General features: G+C 39.8%; 1 protein-coding gene across 1 annotated transcript in view; it reads right to left on the bottom strand.

Moving 5' to 3' along the window:
* Positions 1–5,262: 5,262 nt before the first annotated feature.
* LOC135472173 (CD109 antigen-like) overlaps positions 5,263–17,780 on the bottom strand; it is a 38,334-nt gene continuing 25,816 nt past the window's right edge. The window contains exons 26-37 of the mRNA XM_064751549.1: positions 16,167–16,248; positions 15,355–15,517; positions 14,381–14,446; positions 13,927–14,101; positions 12,939–13,141; positions 12,446–12,595; positions 11,957–12,019; positions 10,178–10,287; positions 9,548–9,698; positions 8,572–8,674; positions 7,717–7,820; positions 5,263–5,480 (exon numbers count right to left, since the gene is read on the bottom strand). Coding sequence (XP_064607619.1) covers positions 5,463–5,480; positions 7,717–7,820; positions 8,572–8,674; positions 9,548–9,698; positions 10,178–10,287; positions 11,957–12,019; positions 12,446–12,595; positions 12,939–13,141; positions 13,927–14,101; positions 14,381–14,446; positions 15,355–15,517; positions 16,167–16,248 — 1,388 coding nt within the window. The 3' untranslated portion in view covers positions 5,263–5,462. The remainder of the gene's footprint in view (positions 5,481–7,716; positions 7,821–8,571; positions 8,675–9,547; positions 9,699–10,177; positions 10,288–11,956; positions 12,020–12,445; positions 12,596–12,938; positions 13,142–13,926; positions 14,102–14,380; positions 14,447–15,354; positions 15,518–16,166; positions 16,249–17,780) is intronic.

Genomic DNA, 17,780 nt, shown 5'->3' with positions numbered 1-17,780 from the left:
AACTATCTCCACAAGTTCACAGGTACATATATTTTCAGGCCCTCAATAGTGTTTACCTGACACAATTTAAAGTAACAGACACGGAGTTAATGAATCTTCTGCGGACATTTACAGTGCATGCACTTTTCAGAGTTACTGAAAGATAGCTTTAAACGACAGTTACATGTATACGCAGCACCACTCACCTTTCCGAACTTCTTTCGCACTAATCACCTATGTAACTGGGTGGACGGGAATGTGTGTTTGCCCATGCTCCGCATGTTTGACCTAGGAGAACTTTTTAAAATAATGCTAAAACTTGAAACGGTTTGGAAACGTGTATATAAATGTAGTATATCATTAAATTCCCATTGATAATATGTATCAATATTTGACTAATTCCACTGAAAGCATTATTTATGGGAATGAAATGTTTGAGAATATAACTTTAAGCAGTTCCTCCATGAAAGTTTACTTTACGTAAAAGTGTTGTACATAGCCTAATTAATACATGATCGATTTGTCAGGCAAGACGTATTTGGTTATTTACTGTACTTACCTACAATTGGACAGAGCATCGCCTCCGGCGATATCGATATCGGTGAGTGGGGTTGGGTGGGAGTGGTGGGGAAAGAGGGGTGTTGTGGCTATGCGGCCCCTTAGACCCTTACCTAGGTTTGCTTTGAAGGTCCTTCTGCTTAGTGTACTATGTTGGACAAGCGGTCTAATGGCTTCTCCAGAAAGACGGCTAATCCTTATTCTGTGAGAGCTTTGTGTCAGAAATTTTGTCTGGTATCTGGCTATATGCGGGTGATATCCTCTGTCCAGTTTTCTTCATCCATAAACTTGACAGCCAACGTATACCCAAGCTGTTCTTGAGAATTCCGCAACCCCAATCACATAAATAAATGAAGTTATTGTATTAGTTCCGTTAATTACATGAATATAACAGAAGGAAATACCGTATAATGACATCACGAATGAGTTTTACTGATGAAAGTTTGAAATTGTTGGCGGGTGGACACGAGGTGTCAGGTAGTGAAGAGACTGCGCGTGGCGTCAGCTTGACGTAGCTGTGCAGCCCTCCCAACTGAAGGCATAGGAAGCTCCAGAATTTGACGGTCAGCCGGTGTCAAGATTTTTATGGTTGCTTTCTCGCAGGCTTGGCAAGGTAGGCACCAAAGCTTTTTGGTCACGGAATGTTTGGGACTGAGATATAGCGCTAAATGTTAGGAATGTCACTTATGGAAAATTAATAGGGGTCTGAGGTCAGTCGTATAAAGTTATTGTAGAATCTTCTTTGTCTTTTTGAGTTTCCACGCTTACTCAGCGAAGACATGGCTGTTTGGACTGGAAGTCGCCGAGTAAGTAAAGCCAAAATGTGTGAATGTTTTAAGCCTAGAATGGTTAGCATTAAGAAAACCAAACCCACTACCTGACGCCTTTCAGTTGCAGGGCATCATTCAGTCCTTTGTTGGACTTGTCACAAAAGCACAGACCACCTGTGAGATGACTAGGATGACAACTTCAGTAAATTTGAAATGTTCCGTGGCATTGAGTCTCCGAAAGACGAAATCTTATTAACTCTAGAACCGACCAATGAGCTTACAAGACAAAAATAATTTCTTGACGTACATGTATAAAGGCTTCTGTGTTAACTGCTAAACGCAAACGTTTCATTTTACAGTTCACGTGGAGCACACCATCACGGGCCATCAACAAGCAGTCAGGGTTCAGGGTTCGTACGGTACCACCCAAGGTAATAGTCAAGCAAATAATTCAACTTGGTATATAATAGCTCTTATGCAGTTTTCAGCCCTCATTGACCCGAAATAAAAGTATAGTTCCAACACCGCTATGATGGTAATTGCATGACGCTGTAAGTACACTTAACTTCTGGACATTCCTTACGACCTCATGAGTGATGTCGCTCTGTATCTGTCGGTCATTTAAACCTTTTCACTTCATGAGGGGTATTTTTTATTTACCGCCGCATTTACTAGATGGACAGTTACTGCCGCATTTACTGCAACTGATAAAGGTGAGCGGAAAAAACCTTTCATGCAGCGACTTTTCTTGCAGGTGATTTGCTGAAAACTTAATCATAAAGAAAACGAAATACGAAAAAATAATCAATGGAGACAATTAAAATGTTTGAAGAAAACACTTGTCTCCATTGAAAGTCAAAGCATAACTGGAAAACTTTTGATACCAATATCACTGGGAATACAAACTTTGCATGTATTATAGAGGAAATAAGCCATCTTCAGTAAAGGACGCATGTGACTTTGTAAAGACGAATGGAGACACTGTGTCCATCCGCTTTGCGAGTAATACAACAATTTTCCTACATATCGAGGTCAGCAGATGTCAGTTCGTATAATTCTAGGTATCAAGTTTGATTTCAGGTTGATGTTGAAGTGCAAGGATGGCTTCCGGACCCCTGACATCAATGACGCAGGGAGGAAGTTCTACTTCAGGGAGCTTACAGCCATATATTAACAGTGAGCTTGAGAAATGTGCTTTCCTAAATCTTTATGACGCAGTAAACCCGTCGGCCATCTTTTTGAATTTCACAGGACTCGATGTGATTTTCAGCAATATTTTTATATTGTATCATATCACAACGACGTGCACTCGACAAAGTTTGATCCAAACGCTAACCTCTCCTTCGCCCCAAAGGAGAGACAGCACTGATTTGGAAATTAATATATACACAGAGCTTCATTAAACCTTCCCCTCTCCCCTGGTTTTCACTCTGGCGATTTTGTACGCATGCTATTAATGTTCTTCTGTGTCAAAAAAGGGTGTCAAATGTAATTCATTTTGAACTATGTGACTCGGTTAATCAAAAACGATAAAATGATTGGAATCCGTTTTAATATTCTGACATTCATCGTAACACTTAGTCCAACGCCATCTCTCAAACAAATGGCACTCCAACTCGATGGGACCAATTTCAGTGTTACGATGTTTCAGTTTGTAGCCTCTGGAGGGATTGTGCTGGTGATTTTGACTCCTATTAAATGTTTACAAAATTACAATAGGATGCTTGTCCAACTAGATTCATGCCTAGTTAGGGAAATATGGAAATAAATTTAAGCACCACTAAGGCACTAAGGCACATGACTGTCGCTGGATTTCATGCTTTGATTTTGTAGCAATGGCTTCTATGATGAAAGCAGTGTTGACCTAGTTATCGCGGGCGTCAGAGAAAGCACAACGGCTTGAATACGGTGTCTCAATAATTTTACTGTATTTTAGAAAAGAAAACAGAAAAAAAACATCCCTAATTGTATGCAAGAAAGACGAAGGAGCAAAATTTTAATTCTTCAGTTGTAATAAATTCAGAGAGAAAAAATCTATATTATAGGATAATTTTAAGCGTTGCCCACTGAGATGTTACTGTCTGACATAATTTGTGACACAGTCGTTGAATATTACACGGCTCTGTGGTGGTCCGTAAATGATAGAGGCCTGTCCCACAACTTTTTGTGAAATGGCCCTTCGGTTACACATAATTAAATCGTTGTAAGCGATCTTAAAATGATGTCTTGTGCAGTAGTCCTGTGTTATTATATGTCACTTAATTCATGAAGTGAATGGGTAAAGGCTACATCACAGCATAGGTCGTACAATCGGATAGCCACGCATTTGACTGGATAAAATTCTCAAGATGGCTGCCTCGACTGACACCAGCCATTTGTGCACCTGCATTTCTATCATCACTGGTTTTGATGAGGAACAATGGCTTTACAAACATGGTTCTGGAGGGAAGAGTGTTGAAGCGCTAGCTGAAATTACCCCATTTGACACCACTTTAAGCGTTTTACGTCGATATCGGGTGTACCAGCCCTAGGTCTGGATGACAGCATGAAGGGGAAGTCGCTACCATTCCTCCATTCCTCGTGCAAGGGAGCTTCCAATTGGCTCAGATCATGTACAGGTGGATCCCTTTGCTTACACACGACAGCCGTCTGACCTAATTGGGAAATTGGTCTTGCAATCATTGAGCTGAGAAACGTCCATTTTGGTTGACTTTTGGTATACCAGTGGCCCTTTTGACGCCAAGATTCAACCTTATAAACAAGCTAAGTTGTGGTCTTGCTAACTATGGATCGTTAGATGTATCTCATCCGCTGTTAACGTGCAATATGACACTTTCCATTTCCAGGTTAACAGCTTTTGTCGCAAAATCCATCAAAATCAGTGGCAATCATAGCTTTCTAAGCCTGGACCTGGTGGATCTGAGAGCATCCTACTCGTTTAACTGTACAACACAACCTCGGCGATCCTTCCAAGGGAAAACTCTACAAGAAACGGCTGCAGGTAAGAACGATTCCTAACTGGGTGGAGGAAACATTTAACCGCAGAAACATTTCTCCATTCTTTTGTAGTTTAAGTGAACCGGATGAAATTTTATGTGGGAATATGTAGAGGTTTGAGTAAAGTCATTTGCGTGTTTTCAGTGTCTGAATTAGCATGAAGTGATCAAAAAGTTAGACCCCAGTATAGTCAACGCCTAAAATAGAGGAAACAGTGCGAACGGACCTGGATCTCGTGATAATAGGCGCATATCTATGTATCAACATACGAGGAAACCAGGGTTTGAACCCAGCAATAAGCAGTAAGACAAGTAGTCAAGAGAGTTTGCACATGTGGGAAAGCCCATCAGTAAGTTACCAAATGTCGATGATTAACCCCGGGAACTCCGGTTCTTCCACTCGTAAAACAGACCATCGTCGTATGCCTGAAATATTCTTGATTATGGCTTTACGACACAATCAATAAAAAAATTTCGCCGTTGCCTGGATAAATTTACCACATTAAGCCACGGGTCCTACTGCAGAGAAGATATACAGAACCACTGACATCATGAAGGTATCATATTGTGGCCGAGTGAATAAGGCGATTGTGTTTTAAGCACTATGTCACACGTGACTTTGGATCATTGGTATTTGCATTGTCGGACTGGGTTATTCAAGATTCCCTGCTTCCGTTCTTTTCGAGTCATTGGTTGGTATGAATAGTCGACAATGCTCATTGGTGTAGTTTTACATGAAGTTCAGTGGAGATTACTTGCCTTATCACTTACCATTACGACATACACAATCGGTTACATGTGGAGGCGTGTAACTTACCAGAGGTCGGTGGTTTACCCCTGGTCATCCGATTTCGCCCACCCATAATATAATGGGTGCCATTTTATACGTGAAAAATTTTTAAATGTGAAATTAAGAAATACTGAAAAAGGAAAATTACACAACACAGGAACATCCATCGTAATGAGTTCAGTTCTTGTATTTATTTAGTCAAACATTCCTACTTGAGACATACACGTAGGCATGGAAAATCCACTTCCAGAAAGCGATAAAAAGTGAAATCGTATAGAGAGAAGAAAAAAGATTGCTTTGAGCAGTGTCGTAGGGAGCTGTATTTTCAAGGCAGAAAATGTCGGTCATTCTTCCATCTTGCCAACCACTTTATTTCCTTCTTCGTTTCTGTAATACATTAAAACAGATTTTTTAAAAATGGTCTGCAGTGTATAAATTGTCAAAGGAAGAAAGAGAAGGCTTCATATTACCTCAATTTTGAGCATTTAATTTGTCACAATCAGGATGATGGCAAAATAAAAGTTTTGATGTCAGCAAAAAAAAAATGTGGCAGAATGCGGCAAAGGAGAAGCATTCGGATTAGCAGTACTCATGTTTTGTGGACAAATATATACGGTCAAGAATGTTCTTATGACTCCTGAAATTTTTTTCCAAAGTATGTATTTTCCTGCCTTGGTATATTTTGTCATTACCATTACTCAACTGCTAACAGTAATAGAAGGAAGTTTTTTGTGGAACTTCAGTCTTTAACAAACTAGTCCTAAGCCGCATGAACGCTCTCGTTCGCTTTGTTTCGTGCGTTCCGTCGTGCTTTGAGCTTTCTGCGTAAGATGTACTGTATGAGATTATTACTCATCAGAAACGGCATTTTCACATGAGTCTGTGACTCATTTCCCTGTCACGCCCCCCACACCTCCCTTAGCATTGCACTAAAACCTGATGATTCTACTGACGTATACCAACATTTTTCCTTATCCCTCTCACGCCCCTTTCCGCTGCACCCGGAGCGTACTAAGCTAATAACCGATGATTCTACTAACAGTTGTGAGTTCGAATCCACCTTTCACTTTTGCTGTAGTCTCACAGTACTATAACTTCTCATAACTAGTATACGTTTACTACATGTGCTCTGCACAGAATCGGAAGTTTTTACCCACTTTCGTGCAGATGTTACTGAAGTTTAATGTAAAGTTTGGGAAAACCACTGTAATATTACAAAAAAGTCGCTCTCATGGTAAGTAACACAGTTTGTAATAAATAGCAATTTGTAATAGATTCTTGCAAGGAATAAGTAATTACAAAATTGTGGCAGTTTGTAATAAATTCTTGAAAGGAAAAAGTTAATTCAAAACGCCACTCTAAGAGTTGTAATTTATTACATAAAGAGAGTAGCCTTTTGTAATACATTCTTCAAAGGAATACGTTATAATAAAAAGCTACCGTGGAACTTACAATTTGTAATAATTTATTACATAAAACCACTATCAGAGTGTAACAACGCAAATGGAATAAAAGGCGATTTGTAATAGTGGCTGTTATGGGAGCAGCAGTATATTTATTACAAAAAGAGTAGCATGTTGTAATACAGAATGTAACAGCGCAATTTGCAATAAAAAGCAATGTATAAAACAGTCTTTACAAAAAGCCACTCTGATTGTGGCTTTTTGCAATAAATTCTTGAAAGGAATAAGTTATTACCAGAAACACTCCGGCAGTGATAATTTAAAATAATTTATTGAAAAACACACTCGTAATTATTACAAGATACGTTTTTATTACAAATTGCTTTGTTGCAATGATCTGTAATATGTTAATACAACTATACTATGTGTGAGCAATTTGACGTCTGTATGTTCTACTATATTAGGTAACGGTATTTGAAAAGCGATATTTTTCCTGTCGGTTGTTATGGAAACCAGAAATCGGATCGAATCCGTCCAGTTCATCCAGGAGAATGTCTAACTCAACAGCTTGCCAAATTAGGAACCAGAGTGAAACACGTTATGAAGTAGAACTTGTCTCACTTTAGTTGACAAGGAGACCCAGTTTAAGTAACAAACTAGTGCATCTGAACATAACCCTGAAATCCGTAAATGTAAAGGAAAAGGACGCGATCACATTTTCACGTTGCTGAAACTCGCTAATTCCAGTCGGTTGCAATGAAAACTTGACATTTGATAAAATCAGCCCAGCTTAATTCAGAATTTATCTCATCTCAGTACAAACTCTGTATACCAAACAGGAAACCACACTGGGCGAAACTGTTTGGCTTCTGTTGCCTTCAAATCATGTGAACTTGATAACTGCCATACACCATGAAACACATACACGTTTTGGAAACCTTCATGTAGTTCAATTCAAAATGAACCTGCGCAACAAGTATGAGATCTTTATCTCAAGTAGTTGAATTATGTTCAGATCATGTCTTTCAAACAGACAGACTATGTTTATATATATAAATAAATATATAAATATGAAACTAGTCCATCTAATAATAAACATTCAACCTGCAAAACTAATCTTTTCTTAACCAGTTTGATTTGTGTTTGCGACAATCTCCTACAGACGGACAGGCGGACATACAGTTACACAAAATAAGCAAAAGCGTCTATGAGAGTCTCACCGAGCAGTGTGTTGAGCAGCCGGCAGGGTCGCTTGTGCAGGCTGCTACGTCACAGAAATCTCCATCCAGTGAAGTCAGCCGATAGAACGCCAGGGCGGAGTCGTCTAAAATGACATTACGGTTACATACAAAATGACGGGATGGAGTAACATAAGGAAGCGTTTATACGAAAATAAAAATAATTTACACGATGAACAAAACTTCTTTTGTCTTTATTAAAGGTTTTATGCTTTGCCCTTGTCAACAATTTTAGATCATTCATAGATATAGGAGAACCTATAAATATGCTGACTGCACCTGGTATTAAAGGTTCCACGGGGGCAGACACTAACTGTTATATACGCCATGTTGGTGGAAGATGTGGTCTTCAGGAAACGATAGACTTCTCTGTTTATTTGGGATTCGGTGCGGCTGAGTTTTGAATTTTTTTGTGAAAGGCCAGAACTGAACCTGCATCGTGCGTGTCTTGGCAAACAAAGGAAGAGCATACTTAGCCTCTTGGCCACGACCAGCTCCTTCACACCAGTATTACATGTGTGAGCTAAACATGAGTACATTTCTACCTGATATAATAACTGTACCCGGAAAAACACGTATCAGCACGAGAGTGACATAAATCGTCCAATTTGGACGGCTATATACCATTAGAGATTTACCCCAGCCCTTCCACCACCAATCCCTTCCTTTAACACGGCGAGCAATTCCATGGCACATATGTCTGAGTGTACTTTGGTTTAATCGTAAATACATTACCATGTGTTTGAACCTACCCTTTATACAAGAAGAAAAATCACCTGAACGTCTGCTGGTTTTGTGATGTATACACATGTATAGAGAGAAGATGTCAGCACTCACCTGGGCTGTAATAGTCAAACACCCTCACTGGACAGGGTTTCGGTTTGTTGATGTTCCCATTCCCTGTGGCTGTTAGTGAGACACAAAGGCTCCTGTCTGTAATCTGAAGACAGAACAAATGACATTCATCAAGTACTTATGAAGAATGGATAAACGACCTTCAACTGTGCATATTCTCAGGTCAGCTAGTCAATACGACGTTACAATGTTCAGGCCTGCTGGTAACCAAGACGGTCCGCGATAGCGACTGGATTTGATTGGTGTTTTAGGCGTTCGTCAAGAATATTTCACTCATAGTATACAACGGCGGCCAGCATTATCGTGGGAGGAAACCGAGCCGGAGAACTTCACTGATGTGATCACTGATTTCACAAGCAAACAAATAGAGATAACCTACTATGCAGTGACGTATGGCGTAGACTGCAGGCTACGGATATATACACGTCCCCCATGTGACCAATAATGAATAGCGAAGTATTTTGTCTGACAAAGGATAACAGAGATTCCAATGATACCGGAAGAAAACAGGAAGCGTTATCGTTGCGTAAATTTAAAAACTATCCAAATCGTTTAGAATGGTATTTTAAAAATTCTGAATCGTCTGTTTCCAAAACTTCGCTATATTTATTCACAAGGGAAATGAACCATGCCCATATATAATATAAATAATTACAGTATAGGTTGTAAAACCAGAGCAGCGACGACAGTGTGCTAGCTAGCAAATGGCCACACCGAACCGGTGAAATACGGCCTCTTGTCAGTTTACCTCGGTTAAGGCTTTATTCTGAAGCGTGCATATTTTACAAGTCGTAGACATATAAAAGCATATACTACACTTTGTATCATAGAGTTTTATGTTATTAATTGTATCATATATTCCAAGTATATTACAATATGGCACAGAAAAAATTTACGTCTCACTGAATCATCGAAAAAACTTCGCTAATGGTTTAATCAGATATTAAAGTCCTCTTACCTCGTCTAAATATAGGAGAACTTTGCCGTCCAAGAAATCCACTCGCTTGGCAGTTGTCAAAAGCTCATCCTTACTTTCTCCAGTCAGGGTGAAGTCTGATGGTAGACGTATCTCAATGTTTGCCATGCTACTGGCTTTGCCACGAAGATATCTGTAGTGTAACATCGTGAAATCATGAAAGTAAACTTGAACCTGACAATATGTCTATTGTACCGTTACACGTAGATTACTGGGTCAGTCGTTGTGATAGAAATGTTTTCTGAAGGACAGGTCCCAATGGCAGATGTTTTATACGTTCATAAAATGCAATTAAAGACGTACAGCAAGAGAGTAAAACTAGAGCATCTACGACAGTGTGATATCTGACAAATGGTCGCACGTAACCAACGAAATACTCCCTCTTGTCAATTTACCTCAGTTAGGGTTTTATTCTAACTGTTCATATCAATGCTTAAATAGCAGTCAATTAAACGCCCCCCCCCCCCCCCCCCCCAACGACATGGTTTAAACAGAATTAGATGTTAATTATAATTTATTAGACGTCACTGGTCTAGAAATAATAGAAACTGCTGTGTTATCACGTTGTGATTAAGACAGTGGCTACGTGAAGAATCGTACATGTGTGCTCACCTGGCGCAAACAGTCAGGTCCATGGCTGTGGGAGTGTCCCTGGTGAGTGTTGCTGTGAGAGAGAAGGCTGGCTGAACTAAGCCATCGTCGATGTTGTACTTAGCTGAAATCTGCAAAATAGAGACAAGTATTTAAAGGCATAGAAAACAGTAACAAGAAATATATGTCAAATGAAAGACAATCAAAAAAATTCCAAGGAAATGAGTGATTTATTTTAGTAGAATTTTTTCAAAATCTAGTAAAGGGCATTTTAAACTTTGGATTCTATGATCACCTTTCTTTTTTCCACATTGGAACATCAGGTTTTTGGCACTTAACACACAGAGGCTGATAATTTGGTCATTTGAAATGCGCATAAATACAGGGCTATGAACGCATTCACCAAACAGACCTGAAAACGAACTTTCATGCCAAATGCTAAATAATGGGTATGACGTCACTGATACCCTCTCGGTCCAAACAGACCACCGTACACTCTATTTTGTTTAGAAAAATCTGTTTTGAAAGCATTCATTGGGAAAATTTTAATAAAACAACAACAGATCGGCTAACTTTTCTGAGCAGAGTTAATGTATTTTCACCTAAAGTTCAGACTTCAAATGACGGACAGATTTTCATTCGTACAATGAGCCGAATGTGAATGAGTTACTTGTTGAGGTTGAGTCATCTCTGGCAACTTCAAGGATTAAAAAGAAAGAAGATAATTAATCCAAGAAAAAAGAACGTTTGTTAATAGCATAGTGAAGCCAAATAAAAAACCACTGAAAATAGTTACAGAACCAAGAAAACAAGTGGGCAAGCGGATAAAACTGTTTGCCAAGAACTACCAAAAAAAAAAAACACAAAGAGAAAAGTGTGGATATTCGTAGAAACGAAGAAAACAAGCAGACAACTTGGACATTCAGAAAACAAACAGACAAGGTCGGATACTCCGAAAACAAGTAGAGATCATTGGTTAAGGGCAGAAAACCAATTAAGCAGAGGTCGCCGGTTACTTAAAAAAACACAAGTAAAGGAGGGAAGAATGTTAGTTATTTACAAAAAAGCAAGAAATCAGAGAGAGGACGCTGCTTACTTAGAGAAACCAAAAGAGAACAAAACAACGACCCCGGTTATTTACGGAAACCAAGAAAACAAGATGAGAAGAGGGGTTACTTAGAGCAAAAAAAGAAAACAAGATGAGACGAGGGGTTACTTACAGACACCAAGAAAACAACATGAGAAGAGGGGTTACTTACAGACACCAAGAAAACAACATGAGAAGAGGAGTTACTTACAGAAATCCACAAAACAAGATGAGAAGAGGAGTTACTTACAGAAATCCAGAAAACAAGATGAGAAGAGGGGTCACTTACAGAAACCAAGACAACAAACGGAAGAACGCTGGTTACAGAAACCAAAATACAAGATGAGAAGAGGAGTTACTTACAGAAACCAAGAAAACAAGATGAGAAGAGGGGTTACTTACAGAAGCCAAGAAAACCAACAGAAGAACGCTGGTTGCTTACAGAATCCAAAACAGCAGAGGGGAGAATGCGAGACAACAAGAGGAAAGCCCTGATTGATTCATTTATTTCACCGTACTCAAGAATATTTCACTTATACGACGGCGGCCAGCATTGTGGTGTGAGGAAAGCGGCCAGAACCCAAAACCTACGACCAACCGCACGTTGCTGTCAGACACGTACGGCCGGGGCGTTGGTTGATGAAAGGAAATATCAATAGAAAGCTGCCTACTGGCAAACACTCAGAAAACAAGGGAGAAGGTTGGTTACGTACAGAAACCAAGAAAACGCCACTTCCACTTCCTCGAACAGTAACGCTGTTTGCGCTGACTGGTAACTGAAAAAAAAAATTAATCAGATTCTAAAACTTTAAGGTATTTAATTTATTTTGGTGTTGCGCCTTAGAAAGGAGCATAAGACGATAAATATGGATCCGTTTGTCCAACACATCAATTTTTAGAGCAGTGGTGAAGTCTTGAAAGAGTTTTACAGTGGAATTTTTGTCTCAAAGAAATGTTAGCTGTATTAGTCTTAGCTTAAGGATATTGTGAAATCTTCCCCCTGTTTTGTCAATCGCTATGTCACAAATGAGCTTACTGACGCCTGTTTCACTTTGACTTTCGTAAATGTGATTACCACAAAAATAGGTCGTGCACCTTATAAACAGAACAACCCCAATAGGATTGTGTGCATAACATGTCCAAAAACAAACTTCACAGTTTAAAAAGTTTTTAAATGAACTGTCCAAGACGAAGACACTCACAGTAGCCTGTTGTAAATCTAGTCTGTTGGCGTCGTTCACAGTGAAGGAAACAGAAGACCCATCGGCTTCCACCGTGATAGAGCCGCTCTGGGTGCTGGAGTAGAAGAATGGTGCAATAGCACTGAGGGCTTGAACGGCCACCACGGTATCCTACAGAACAAATTAGACCAGTGAACAAACAGAAAAACATAACTCTACAGAAATACATCTTGTCAATGTACCTGAACAGTGTTGCTTAACCCTATATATTTTTAAATGCGCTTTGGAAAAATATATACGCATATAAACCCACTAACACAATAACAATAAATGAGACAATCTATGTGCCAAATATTATATTACAAAATCAAACTCGCTAAAAGCAGCGGCTAATTTCTAATGTGACTAGAGCGAAATTGGATGTCCAACAATAGATATGATGGAACGTCAAAACTTGAACACAGAGATGTCGGCGTTTACATAATTTTTCCATACTTCATTTTTTAACACCTACCTGAGTGGAGACATATCCGCCATAATCGTTCTGCTGACTGACGAGCCAGGCCAGACACTGGGAGCTCTTGCTAATGTCTTTCTTCAGCGCATACACCAGACACACGTAACTTGTGGCTTCGATGCTGGCTGCCTTTGTCTGGTGTCTCGGCGGCTCCCATCTGTACACGGGTTCAGCTTCCACCTCCCAATACGTGTAGCCGTCTGTAAGCATCAAACAACAATTCCGTCATCTTCAGTTATTGATTGTCGTACAACTGAGCTGAAAATGTGCTGAAATTAGGGCTGTTTACTCCAGTGGCTTTCCAATTTCCAACAACTTTGGGCCGACAAAACGCGATGTCTCCGAAATTCAAGAAATAAAGCTCCAATCTCCAACTTGTCCTCTCGTTAGTATGCTCCAGGTAGGGAAACGAGTGAAAAAGTTGAAGGCTGAATACTTTATTTCTTGAATTCTGGAGACATTGCGTCTTGTTGGCCGAAAGTCTTTCATACCTTTACTTCGCATCGCTGCGCCCTGTGCATTTATACCCTGATGACAAGTCGCCACTATGTTGTTGTGGGCGTTACGCCAGGTGCAAGTTACCACCGCATCGTAAAACAGGTTTTCTGCGACTGGGGTTCGTGTGATATGCGTTTGTGTGGTATGCGTTTGTGTCAGTGGTTTGGCTGGTAATGAAATCGAATCTTCCAACCCATAAAACAACGGTGCTCTATACTTACATGAATAGCAATATCAGTGATCTCAATAATATAACATTGTGAATAATCATACCACTGTGATGCAAGTAGAAAGAGGACATTATTGTTTTATGAGTTACACGATTTACTTCCCGTGAAGAGAATTCTATTGTCAGCCCACCAATTCTACCCTTTCAGAAGACAAAAGGCGGGGAAAAACTAAAGATCTATTAACAGTATGCAGATAGCGAGCTAGTTGCGTGCCTCCTGAGAGCCATTAGCCTGTTATGTGCTTTGGACGTGTATACCTTTCTTGGTAGCTCTAGACTCCAGGTTTGCGAGGACGCTGGCCGCCTGTGGACTTTTGGCCAATTCCAATGCGTAAGCAGCTATTGCTAGCTCGTACAGATCAGTGGACGTGAGGACATAATTCTCCACAAAGCTTTGAGCCTTGGACTTAGCGGTGTTAAGGGAAGCGTCGTCCTGGAAAAGAAAATTATATGATTTCAAACTATAAGCATATATTTACCATATTTACTCTTTTTCTTTCAGTCAGTTGCCTGTATTTAGCTGTCTGCAAAACCAGTCATACTAGCTACCAAAATTACCTTAAATCAGTGACACGTAAACAAACAGACTATCGTGATCACATTTTATGGTAACGTGAGTCCCTGGAGACAACATGATCAATCCATACTCAAACTATTTTGTTCTTCTTTTTTTCTGGTTTTTATGACGGTTGAACGGTTGGCCCATACTTACAATGTTGCTTTCCAAAAGTGCGGAAAGGACATATGCTGTCAAAGCATTTCCTCGTCCCGATTGACCCTAAAACACATAATTTGATTTATCCTCCATTACGCAGAAAAGGAAGAGACACTGTAAAGGACGCTTAAGTGTCACTTCTTAACTGGGATAGGTGTGCTGTACGTAAAACAGAAAGGCTAGGACACATTCGTCAATAATGTATATATTGATTTATCTACTGATCTATTTAATTATTTTTTGCCATTACTGTTTAACGTCATCCTCCAAGATCTTTCTGTTACATGACATATTTCAGGTTTTTCATATAATTTAATGTGAAGAAAATCAGGGTGTCAGGAGTTAATGAAACCACCGCATCTTCGGCACGTACATATACATGTACCCGACAAGTGCCCTTCCACAAGGTCACAGCCCAATAAACAGCAACTGCCTTTGAACCTGCAATCCTGTTAGTGAGGGGCTGTGTCTAGCTCAGGTGAAACCTTCCCTTGCATGCAATGATCCACATGGCGCCTTACAGCTTTATTCAATATTTATTTATTTATTTATTTATTTACTGGATTTATTTACGCCGTGCTCAAGAGTATTTTACTTATACGACAGCGGCTAACATTATGGAGGAAACAGGGCAGAGCCCCGGGAAACCCACGACCATCTACAAGTTGAAGGCAGACCTTCCCACGTACAGCCGGGGAGATATCCAGCATGAGCTGGACTTGAACTCACGGTGACTTCATTGGTGGGAGGATCCAATGTCACGGAGGCCCAGCTTCACTCAGTGGTATCAAAGTGTAGCGAAAAAGCCCTTCGCATAAAGCCCGTAAGAGCAATTACGTTACTACGGCCATGCTGTACGCAGGCAGCGAGTTGAGAGATTTCCAAGTTTAACGCTGTGTTAAAATTGTAAAATCTTATTAGTTATCGTCTTAAAATTACATTAAACGGTTTATTCCTGCGTCTGTTCGCACCTGAAGTCTTCTGTTGTGTAGTTTGCCTGTATTGTTGAAGGAACCGTCCTTGTTCTGTCGCTTTATGATGTAATTAAACGCTGCTGTCAGAGCTTTCTCGTCCACCGTTAGAAAACCCTCCTGTGATGCAGTCACGAAGGATTTGGCAACAAACGCAGTGAGCCTGCATACAGATACGGATGATATGAGTTCGAAAAAGAGTTATCTCCACATGGTTATTCGCTTGACACCAAAGGGATACCTTCAGAGAACTGCGCGGCTGACTTTGCCACATTTTGGGATCATTCTTAGCGTGGATCAGCTTAATGAAAGCACACAACAAGTACACTGAGTACACATGTGGAGATATATGTGGACACTTTATGAACGGGCGTACATAAGCGGTAAAAATTTTAAATAATTTTGTTAGAATCGTTGGCACTTTCACAAGATTGACGAGTAAAAGGAATGAAAATGAAAACGTTCAGGTATCAGCTTTGTCTGGATTTGCGAATTCGAGCGGAAATTGAGCATTTGACAATAAAACACACTGGTATATAAATAGATTCCATAACCCCCAGAAAATGGCTCGTAGGTTAACATCGTCACGTTTCTACAAAGTATATGCTCAACACTGGAAAACATCATCGAATTACCAAACCAAGAAGGAAAATCTTGGTTTGGGAATGTAGTTTGGTTCCCTTTGTTATCATTAAAAATATCATTTTTTCCATTTGTTTTAACTTGCTAACAATGAGTCAGCTTGATTTATGACATCTTTGGTAAAGTTAAGATTTAGTAGCAGTGACTCTTACTGTGAGCTTTAGCCTTACCAAAGACTGCCGCTTGCATCCCGGTCACCGAATGCGCTGTACGAACCATCCTGCCTCTTGTAATTCAGCTGTCTCTGATAACCTACAACAGAATTGGATGATAAATGTAAGCAAGATATCAAGTGGACAGATGTCATGTGAATAGTATGTACTCAAAAATATTATGTGCAAAACTATCCTTTGCATGAAATATACATACATGTATTCAAGTATTTGTTTATTTGATTGGTGTTTTACGCCGTACTCAAGAATATTTCACTTATACGATGGCGGTCAGCATTATGATGGAAGGAAACCGGGCAGAGCCCGGTGGAAACCCACGACCATCCGCAGGTTTCTGATAGACCTTCTCGGGTACGACCGGAGAGAAAACCAGCATGAGCTCACTTGAACTTGACTTGAACTCACAGCAACTGCATTGGTGAGGGGCTTCTGTGTTATTACGCTGCGCTATCGCGCTAACCAACTGAGCCACGGAGGCTCCCTGTATTCAATTAGGATATTAAAGTGAAAGACAGCTCCTGACTAAGGTTTATGTCCACTGAAAAACTAACATTCAAAGTATCTTAAACAGGCATTAAATTTTTTTTGGATTTTTTTTAACCCAGTAAAATTTGAATGAAATCTCGTCTTGACACGGTTTCAGCACGTCTCCATTATCGACAGCAACGTTTACTCTGGGTCTCTGACGTCGAAGGTATTTTCAGTAAGAGTCTAAGCAGTAGTCCATGGCAGATAAAAGTTGTGGACTTTGACGATGAAGGCCCAGGTTATAAATAGCTTTCTCGAAAATTGGACAAACTGTGTATAAGGATATTTCTTCGACTGCTCGAAGTGTTTGTATAGTTATACTTGTGCAGTATGTTATTCGGAGAAATCACATTAAAATAATAAAGTAAGACACTTTTTAGAAAGCTTGAATGGCCTGCTTTTGCTCGAAATATGTTTTGTACAGGTGATAACAAAAACAGGTGCTATTAAAAACAAAGCTATCACACAGACAAATATGCAAACATGCATAAGGATATTATTTGCACACATGCACCATATTATCATACAGATAAATATGGATGTATTAAGGAGGGTATTATGTGCACACCAGTTATCATGTGCAAATCATGTATTCAGGGGATAAGAAGTCCACAGTTATCGAGCGGTTATATAAGCGTACATTCATGAGGATATCATGCGCAAAGTCGTTATACGGATATCATGTATTCAGAAGGATATCATGTGTGCAGTTATCACGCGAGTGATATGCATGTAATCATGGAGATATTACGCGTACAGTATAAACCATATAACAAGTACAGTATTCAGAAGGATATCCTGTGTGCAGCTAAAAAGATTATTCAGGTAAATTACATGTGGACATTCTGGTGACATCCATACATAGATAAGGTGTATAGTCCGATAACCTGTATGCATGTATGCATGCTTTCGGTTTTACGTCGTACTTAAACAATTTTTCAGTCATACGACGACTAGGAGTCACTAGGTCCGATCACGTGCACAGTTGAGTTTTATGTGTACGAACGTCGATAAGGTGTGCCACAGCCAGTATTGAATATGTCTAAAAATATGCTACAAGATCACCTCAATGACGCGAGATTC

Source organism: Liolophura sinensis, chromosome 8 (assembly GCF_032854445.1).
Source record: "Liolophura sinensis isolate JHLJ2023 chromosome 8, CUHK_Ljap_v2, whole genome shotgun sequence".
Taxonomy (NCBI): domain Eukaryota; kingdom Metazoa; phylum Mollusca; class Polyplacophora; order Chitonida; family Chitonidae; genus Liolophura; species Liolophura sinensis.
Note: the sequence above shows the minus strand (reverse complement) of the source record. Positions and strands in the feature narration are given on the sequence as shown.